The sequence below is a fragment of the Lagopus leucura genome, unplaced genomic scaffold, assembly GCF_019238085.1.
Source record: "Lagopus leucura isolate 7727_CA_CO unplaced genomic scaffold, USGS_WTPT01 Super-Scaffold_810, whole genome shotgun sequence".
In the NCBI taxonomy this organism is placed as follows: domain Eukaryota; kingdom Metazoa; phylum Chordata; class Aves; order Galliformes; family Phasianidae; genus Lagopus; species Lagopus leucura.
Genome location: NW_024962261.1, coordinates 1,519,958 through 1,530,409, shown reverse-complemented (window position 1 = coordinate 1,530,409; position 10,452 = coordinate 1,519,958). Strand labels below are relative to the sequence as shown.

Genomic DNA, 10,452 nt, shown 5'->3' with positions numbered 1-10,452 from the left:
TATGAATTACACTGGAAGGGGTGCTTCACCAGCTGTCTACAGCTTGTTTCATAGATAAGTTCTTCAGATAAAAGCGAGCCTTACCGTAGTATTTTTTTCTCTCATCTTGTCACTATAACCTACAGGCACTTAAAGAAACTCATGAAACAACCTTTCTTTCATTATGGGCCTCTTAGCATTCAGGATGTTGCCTCTAATCTACCATGTTAGCAGATGATAGAAAATCTGTAATCATATGCGGATAAAAGTCACAATGTTGAGAGATACATCGGTACTGAACACAATACCTCTTTATAACACCTTGGTGTAGTATGGGAGTGTTTGCTGAAAACCTGACTATTTATAAGACTAACAGTCTTGGTTGTTTCTTCTACAAGAAACAGAAATCTTCAGAGACAATGCATAGAGAAAACTCACAGTTAAACATTTCTCTTGACCTAGTTCCATAAGCAGAAACAGCACTGCAGAAGGCATCAGATAATAATGAAGGGGGAAGAACCACCTCTGTGTTACTGTGTCTGCTTTTTGCACCAGTAGTGTCTTTGTTTTTAGTGCTTGTATCTTTGAGCACAGTGCAAACAGAAAGTTTTCTTTGTTTGTCTAGCAATAGAAAGCCTAGATATGTGCTTGGTTCATATAATTATGTTATTAGATAGGATGCAGACATGCGGATAATGTCTTTTCTGCCTCTATTGGTTTCTCATTCTTCATGATATCAGTTCCAAAATCGAGCAAGGGTCTTTTCAACTGGCCGGAAAACCAAATCCTTAACTGAATCCATTACTCAGTTTTATATTTTGGATTATTAAAAGTTAAGATTTTAAAGAACAGTCTGGAGTTGGCTTGACCTGTGAATCCACTAACAAGCTGAGAAACTGGTGAATTAGAGGGGAACATGTCTAGCTGGTTTTCCTGAGGACATGCTTCCAGAGGCAGACAGAAGCCTCCATGGGAGAACAGGTCAACCAAATAGGACTAACAATTTTTATTATTACTTTTTTAATGCTTATAAGCAATATAATTTGTTAATAATGTGCAATAAAAATGAAGACTTGTGGAAAAGTAAAGGAATGTGCAACCTTCTGTCATTACCACAGATTTACAGTTACACACAAAAAAATTTAATTGCAGATTACTCCTGGAGTCCTATAATTTCCTCTTTTCAGTTAACCATATAAACTAGTTGAGAACATATATTTGAGAGTAACTATAGTGCCTTTAAAAAGCAGAGAAACTGCTCCTAATTAGCACGCAACCCATTTTCTTGAGGTGATTTCAGAATCAGAGTTCCTTCTCTTAGTGAAAGAATGAGACATATGACACATCTGAGTATTTCATCCTAGCTGAATGATTTTCATCCAAAATCAGGATTGCTCCAACACAGTCTTTCTCACAAGGTCACAAAGCAGTCCCATTCCTGGAAAATTAATTTATCCTAAACAGCTGACTTAACAAATTTGACATGTCTGACAAACAGCTGCCTCCTTTGTGGGTGAAGAGAGAGCTCCGAAACTTCAGATTTTGTTTACCTCAGAGTAAGTCTTTGGGGCAGTATATTTTCATTTACTAACATTTTTTAACATGGAGATTACATTCTGAGGCTCTATCCACTGCAACTTAACAACAGTTTGCATGATGAAAGTTATTATTTCTGTACTAGTTTTCACCTGAAGCATATTTATATTTGAAAGTGTACAAAGGTTTGTATACATAATAAATACATGACAATGAAACAGAAGTAATTTCAGCTGCTACAGAAACGTGGTTACCACAGAAAACAGAACACAGAAAATGGAACACAGAAGTTTTCTGGACCCTTGAGACAAAAACACTGTGTCACTGATTTTTACTGGACTAGGCAGTATGGAAGGAAATATTCAACATAGTGTTTCAGGATGCAACACCGCTGGTCTTGAAAAGTAACGCAGGAATTCTGATTATCACTGACAGGCAAAGCTTAAATTTTATCTCATTTTGAAGGCAAGTAGATAATTCATGCCTCTTTCAGTCAAAAAGACTAGCTCCAAGTGCTGACCCACCAAAGTCTTTTTTTCTAGTGCTAGTTTGAGGGTTGTAACCAAATACTTGTGACCATAATATATGATGAAACCTATAATCAAACTACTTTGTTTGAAAATTCTGATAGGATGAAGGTGTGCACCTGCAAATCCTGATGAAAGATAGCTTTATTGAAGACCTTGTCTCAGGAAATCTTCATTCTCTTCCTGTCTCCAAAACAAACTCTTAATAAGAACCTGAATAGATCGTCTTAGTATTGCTTTATTTGCTTTCTTGTAAAGTGCCATAATATTTCCCAGTAACACAGGATAGTGGCTATAAAAGAATGATTTTTAGAGAAGAGTCTGTTCTACAAAATATTTTAAATGAGTTAAAATTTTTTTTCTGTGCCTACAGTTTTCATTTTTACTAGAATTTTAATTTACAAATATCGTTTTCTTTTGTTAGTCCTATTTTATTCTATTCATAACCTGCAGAACTTTTACTTCTTAAAGACTTTAATTTTTTTTCTTTGTCACAAAAAAACACTGAAAATCACAGAACAGCCACTACCATATACAGTGTGTTTAGATACTACAATAGCAACTATTAAAAAGTAAAGAGATGAAAAAAGATATGCACCATTTCATAGAATAGCAGCATTTACATAACTGGGGTCAACTTGCAGTTTACACTTAATTACCAGCATCTCATTTTTGGGTGCAACCTTTAATGGAAACTGGCTAATTTGAAACTGGATATAGGATATTGGTAACAATATGGTATACTTGCACGCTTACAAGTTTGTTCCACTACTTTGTCAGGAATACTCGCATTTTCACATACTCACAGCTAAAGATCTTAAGGTAACTTTCTCCACTAGGAGCAATCTGACACAGCCTTTACCACCAATGTATTATTATATTCTGCTACAGTAAAACAAATTAATCCCTTTGTGCTCTTTTTGTACTTTCTTCCAAGGAAATACATGGAATTGACTTCCTTTTATACTGTGAATAACAGCACACACAGTATCATTAACAAAAAGATATATTTCTGTTCACATAAAAATGAAGTAGGGTCCTTTTAGCACAAACTTATATTAAGAACCTTGTTTCTTTTCTCCAATATTTTCTTTTCACCATCAACAATACAGTGTTACTCTTCTGATATTCTTTTTCACATAAATATTGGATGGGAAAACAGTCAGTTGTTCTTAGAAAATTCAGACACACAGCACTGATTGCATCTTTGTTAGCTATCCAGCAGAATACCGAGGAAAATATTAGGCGTATCATAGGTTTATCTGTGTTTTTTCATTGTCTTATTTTAATAATTATTTTATCTCCACATGTTTACTGTTTCGTGTAATGTAGAATAATTTACATGAAAAAATGTTACTATAAAACATTCATACTTACTATAATGAATTGTTTTCAATTATAAATGCATGCGAGGCTTTGTCTGGCATGACTGGAGGACACTTAGTTCTCAAACAACAACCCTAAATTTCAAAATAAGGTGTTTGAAACACAAGTTAAATAATTCTGGTTATGCAGGAGTTTAAGGATCTTTTATTCTGTGGCACTAAGCTACCCAAAGTAGTAAAGACACAACTGTCAACACAAAGGAAAGTGCAAGCATGGTCTAGTGACTGTCATGACACATTAGACTGCCAACAGCCTCCCAAGAACTTAGTAGCACTGATTGCTCATCACTGAGATAAGAGTTATTCAAGGTTTTACAGGGCAATGGTCTTCCTGCTTTACTAGACAGCACTTTTCCCTACCACATAAAGATTGAACCAGTAGCTGCCAGATTTTTTTAAGAGACAGTGTTCTGAATAAAACTTGGCATGATCTGATACCTGATGTTTGTGTAGACTCATGAAGTTACAAAGGAATTTTAAAACATTCCTCGTAATAGACATAGACAAGTTTTCCCAAGTCCATTTTTAAGATATCCAAATTATTCTTTGGTTAACTGTTCTTTAGATCCTACTGTACAATATGTGCAATGTGTGTATACTTAGCCACAATTACTACAGATCAACCTGAAAGTATGCTCTGTTTGCTGCTGGATGACATGCTTCAAATTTCTTATGTCTTACAGCAAATAAAACACTAATATTCCAAAAACAAATACTCTGGAGAAAAACATATCATGTGAATTCTATAATACATGTTCTCATTTCTATTCCACATGCTACAGATAGACGAACTTTACAGAAATGTATTTACCTCAGGATATTTGCAGTAGCTTTCCTTTCTTGTGGTAGAAGATCAGGGTCTCTCAAAACTTCTTCCAGCAAATTTAACACATTCATTTTCAACTCATTATTTAGTTCAAAATCCTACAAAGGAAAACAATTATATATGCTTTTTCTTCAGTTAGCTATTTTAATCAAATAACTGAAAGGATACAGTTCTGTGAGTTTTTCCCATTTCTTTTTGTGCGCTATTAGAGATGAACACCTAAGTAAACTTTGACAGATGTTGAAAAGAACAGGATGCAAAAGTGGGAACCTGAAAGACTATAATTTATCTACTCTTCAGTCTGCTGATCTATTGTCGAGCCAAATGACTCCATCTTTCTGTTACAGATTATGCCTCATCATCTCTTAACCTACAATGACTAAAAAAGGGGAAAAACAATTTAGTTCCAATACTGAGATCACTATTTTGCAAGGGTGGACACTGTTTTTTTCTCCACTGTTTTACTGAGTTTCTCTATTTTCCTTTCTCAACCCCTGTATTTCTTCTTCGATACTCGTCTCTTAGGAATGATCTGCTTTTTGTTTGACACAGTGACGTATTCAATCAATACTGTCTTGATAAATCAGATCAGCTGTCTGGCACTACATTTAATTTAATAGCATTTTAATTATTTTTAAGGCAGACTAATATCCTACAAGGGACCACAACTGAAGAACAGAAACACACAACTCCAATTTATCTTGACACTTCATATAGCAGAATATCAAAGAACAGAATAATGTACAAATCTTAAGGTAGGAAGGGACAGGTAGGTCATGCAGTAGACTTCAAAAATGCTTGTATTAAGCTAAAAGCTAACATTTGGATAAGAAAACTGAATGTTGGACAAGTATCTCAAGGATAAGTACAAACGGTTCCAGGTACTGCACTGTATTTGTTCTATAATTTTTTTGTTTGTTTTTGTTTTTAACCACAGTCCAAAATGTCTGCTTTAGAAACTATTTTAGCTTGTTTGGCAAAGAATATTTATTTATTTATTTGGGGTACAGAAATGCGACTATTTAGTGAAAGCATAAGGAATGTAACTGAACTACAAGAGAGTAGTGTTTGCTCCAGTGACTTTTAATAGAAAACCATTTGGAATACGAAGCTATCAAAATTCAGCTAGAAGAGAAATCTGGAAAAAAAATCTGCACAGACTAAGTTAATCAGTATAACTAATATTAGTGTTAGAATCATAGAATCACAGAATGGTAAGGGCTGAAAGGGACCTTTAAGATCACTTAGTTCCAATCCCCTGCTATACGCAGGGATACCTCCCTCTAGACCAGGTTGCTCAAAGCTCCCTCCAGCCTGGCCTTGAATGCTTCCAGGGAGGGGGCATCCACAGCCTCTCTGGGCAACTTGTTCCAGTGTCTCACCATCCTCACAGTAAAGAATTTCTTCCTTATATCTAGTCTAAATCTTCGCTCTTCCAGTTTAAAGTCATTTCTCCTCATCCTCAACCCTTTATAAGGGCTATATGCCCCTATAAAAAGTCCTTCCCCAGCTTTCCTACAGGTACTGGAAAGCTGCTATAAGGTACTCCCTGGAGTCTTCCCTTTTCTGGGCTGAAGTGCCCCAGCTCTCTCAGCCTGTCTTTGTAAGGGAGGTGCTACAGCCCTCTGATCATCTTTGTGGCCCTCCTCTGGACCCACTCTGACAGCTCCATGTTCTTCTTGTGTTGGGGCCCCAGAACTGGACACAGTACTTCAGCTGGAGTCTCACGAGAGCAGAATGGAGGGGCAGAATCATCTCCATTGACCTGCTAGTCAGCATGTCGTCTCCTCAGTAGCTCAATGGTTTGTGCTCTTGCTAGTCAATGCAAAATGACTGGGTTTTTGCATAAGAGACAGTCTTTCCCATAGGACAGAGAAAGCCCTCTATTAATGTTGTTTCAACAGGCACTGTCTTACAGCCCCAAATTTCAGCATTGGTTTTTTTTTTGTTGTTGTCGTTGCTTTTGTTGTTGCTGTTTTTTTTTGTGCTTGGATTTTTTTTTTTAATTACAATGCATGATCTGCTTCTATTATATTGTGAGAAGAAAAGAACACTGAAGAAATATGGAATTCAAAATAAAATTGTAGAGATAATCTATTTTCCAGCTAATATCAGGGATCTATGGATTCCTAAGACGTTACAGATGTAAAGAAAGCCTAAGGAATCTAGGGAAATCACAAATCATTTAATGCACTTAAATTCTTGTAGAAAGTTTGTCAGAATTATAGAAACACACCATAAAACTATCAATTCCAAGAAACATTTGTAGATAAGTAACTAGATCTACCTCTATTATGGACATATTACATGAATATACACTTAGATATTACACTTATTTATAGTATTGGTATGTAAAGGTCAAAATGCTAACATGGGTAGGTCTAGATATACTGTGTATCTGTATGCAATTTCTCTACGTATAGCTTTAGATTAATCTTGTGACATTTTTAATCCGTTGTTATCTCCTGTTTATATATTTTCTTAATTCTTCAGCACTTCTAACCCGACAGTATCCCACCATGCCAGCACTAGGAGGAGTAGCAAAAAAAAATGCCACCAAATTCAGCACAAGGCAGACTGAAGCACCCACCAGGCCTGGCAGAAGCAATCCCTCATTTCTGCTAAGTAGAAGTACAGGCTGGCAAGCAGAAGTAGAGCTGCAATACTGGCTTACATTTAAACAGCTGCTCAGAATTTGTAGCAGACCAGCATTCAAAGAGACTTTCAATTGGAATTTCTATATTTCAGAAGAAATGCAGTCAGTCGGACAAGAGCTGCTCTAGTTTTGAGCTTTCCATCTGGTGGACTTCAGTTTGACAGTGACTGAATTGTGACTGAATTCTTTATGGAACAGTACATAACTCTAGTGTATTTTAGAGTCCACATTAGCCTAAAGTTTTGTTAGTTTTATTCCGATTTACAGTTGGCTTAAGCAGAGAAATTAACTAAGATTTCCTGGAATAAATTCAATTTTTATTTGTAAGTCTTTAGGGCGAAAAGGTGCAGCTTTGTATTTAATATTTACAGAACAAAATCACTTGTGAAAATATATAAAAATATTATACACATATATACATATATATACATAAAAAACAGCCGATTATTTAAGCAGGAGGGCTGCCATGGAGTCACAAAGGATAAGAATAGGATGTATGAAGTTCTCAGCTCTTAAAAAGCACAGTGGTCACCATCACTTATTTAATTCACAGCAGTAGAGCAGTGCAGCAAGAGGTAACACACTGATGTTCTACCTACTGCTGAGCAGTGCTGCACAGAGCCAAGGACTTTTCAGCTTCTGACACTGCTCTGCCAGGGAGGAGCTGGGAGCTAACAAGGAGCTGGGAGGGAAAAAACCAGCACAGTTGACCCAAGTGGATGTCACATACCATGTGGTGTCATACAGAACGATACACTGGGGGAGCTGGCCAGATGCTGTCATTGCTTGGGAACTGGTTACGCATCACTGAGCAGGTGCTGTGCGACCCTCTTTGTTTTGGCTCACAAATTTGTTAATTTTGGACCGAAAGAGAACTGGGTGGGAGTAAGAGAGCAACTGTGGTGCTTACCTGCTTATCAGGGTTAAACATCATCTCTTTTATAGCTGAAGAGTACCAAGTTCAGCATGATTACATTTTAAGTAAATTCATAACCAGCCTGTTGATCAGTGCCACCCACAAGACTAGATGGTACTGTTTTCTTCAGAAAGTACATACAAATTCCCTTGCCAGGAGCAGCTAGAAAAGCTGTGCTGCAGTATGAAAGTGCTTTAGAAGCAACCTATCCAGCTGAGTGAAAAATCAAAAAAAGAAGGGATGTTGGATTTAGAATCACTGCCCAGAAGTCAAAAGACTGTGACAGTGGCAGCAGAAAGCAAGAAAAACAACTAGATGTGCCAGTGAGGTTTAACAAGAAATATGTAGATTTATTACAGGTGGTAGTTATATAATTTCTAAGTTTTGTCACATGAAACTCCCAAAACATTTCCTCCTCCCTTTCTTTAAATTTTCTCAAGGGGGAGGAAACATTCCCCATTTAAACAATGTCAGGAAACATTGAATAACCCAGGCAAACAAAAGGGAGCTAAAACATGAGAACATAATTTATTTGGAAAATATTTGAGTACATCACAGAATCACAGAATGGTTGAGGTTAGAATGGACATTAAAGATTACCTAGTTCCTATCTCCTGCTTTGGGCAGGGCTGCCCAGCAGATGAGACTGCCCAGAACCCCATCCAACCTGGCCTGGAGCACCTACAGGGAGGGGGCATTCACAACTTCTCTGGGCAGCTGTGCCAGGGCCTCAGCACCCTCCGAGTAAAGAATTTCTGCTTAACATCTACCCTAAATTTCCACTCTTTTCAGTTTAAAGCCATTCTACCTTATCCTGCCCTTTTCAGACAGTGTAAAAACTTAGTCTCCCTCCTGCATTTAAGCTCACCCCAAGTAGTGGAGGACTGTGTTCCCCCAGAGCTCCAGAACTTTCTTTTCTCCAGGCCAAAGACCACCAGTTCCCTCAGCCTGTACCTCATTAGAGAGGTGCCCCAACCCTCTGTCCCTCCTTTTGACCATGGCCCTCCTTTTGACCTCCTCCAACAGCTCCACATCTTTATTGAGCTGGGGAGCCCCAGGCCTATATACAGTACTCCAGATGGGGTCTCATGAGACCTGAGCAGAATTAGACAATCACCTCCTTTTCCCTGCTGGCCACTTTTCTGTTGATGCAGCGCAGGATACAGCTAGTCTTTAGGGCTGCAATACACACTGATGGATCATATCCAACTTTTTGCCCACTAGAATCTCAAAGTCTTTCTCAGCTGGGCTACGTTCCATGAATTCTTCTCCCAGTCCATACAAATAACTAGAATTGCCCCAACCCAAGGGCAACACCTTACAGTTGGCCTTCCTTGGACTTCCACCACATCTGTGGGCAACCTGTTCCAGTGCCTCCCCATCCCATTATGTAAGACCTCTTCCTTATATCCAACCTAAATCTGCCCTTACTGCGTTTGAAACCTTTTCCCCTTGCCCTATCACAACAGACCCTGCTAAGTCTGCCCCCTTCTTTCTTGTAGCTCCCCTTTAGATACAGAAAGGTTACTCTCAGGTCTCCCCAGAGCATTCTCTTCTCCAGGCTGAACAACTCCAGCTCTCTTAACTTGACCTCATAGTGGAGGTGCTGCATATCTTGAACCATTTTTGTGGCACTCCTCTGGACATGCTCCAACGAGTGTATGTCTTCCCTATGCTGAGGGCTCTATATCTGGATGCAGTACTCCAGGTAAGACCACACCAGTGCAGAGTAGAGGGACAGGTTTTCTTCCCTTGACCCGTTGCCTATGCTTCTTTTGATGCAGTCCAGGATAGAGCTGGGCCATGAGGACAGGTTCTCATCTGCCCATTTCTCAAGCCAGGGTCATCTGGATGGCATCTCTTCCTTCCACTGTATCTACTGCACCATTCAGCTTGGTGTCATCAGCAAACTTGCTGAGAGTACCTTCAGTCCCATTCTCTATATCACTGATAAAGATGCTGAAGAACACCGGTCCCAAGATATACCCCTATGGTACATTACTTGTGACCAGCCTCCAACTGGACACAGAGCCACTGACTACAACCCTCTGGCTGCAACCATCCAATCAGTTCTTAATCTGTGGAACAGTCCAGCCTTCAAATCATCTCTCTTCAGTGCAGAGAAAAGGATGTGTTATAGGACCACGTCAATGGCCTAGCAGATCCATCAGTTACCTCTTCTTTGTCCACCAATGCCATCACTCCACAGTAAAATGCCGATCAATTGGTTAGGCAAGGGAATTGTACAAGGAGTAATCATGAAGAACCTGCTGAGATCTTCAAAAATCTCCAACTTCAACAGACCAATACGTGCTACCTGTAAGAATAATTTCACCTAAGTTCAGCTCTCAAAATGCAGCCAAGTTCAAATTTTCAGGTGTCTGCTTAGAAGGCAAGAAAAAAAAAAACTAGCAGAAAACAACTATTGAGAGACTGGCTTCAGAGTTCTGAAGTTCTGATTGCCATGTGAAGAGGAGTAAGAGGAGTACATGATAAATGTAATATTAATCCCTTGTGACAGACTTTGCCGAATACATTTGGACCAATTTTATTAGTTTCTCTCTATTGCTCTAAGGAAACGGGAAAATTGCTCAAAAAGATGTGGCAGGCATACTTGGCTGACCAGC

The 10,452-nt window shown here is 38.5% G+C and overlaps 1 protein-coding gene across 6 annotated transcripts in view; it reads right to left on the bottom strand.

The window, feature by feature from the left end:
- Positions 1-10,452, bottom strand: part of RASGRF2 (Ras protein specific guanine nucleotide releasing factor 2) — a 123,768-nt gene that overhangs the window by 16,159 nt on the left and 97,157 nt on the right. For all 6 annotated transcript variants that reach the window (XM_042866105.1, XM_042866106.1, XM_042866109.1 and 3 more), the window contains exon 19: positions 4,239-4,351. In XM_042866105.1, coding sequence (XP_042722039.1) covers positions 4,239-4,351 — 113 coding nt within the window. The remainder of the gene's footprint in view (positions 1-4,238; positions 4,352-10,452) is intronic.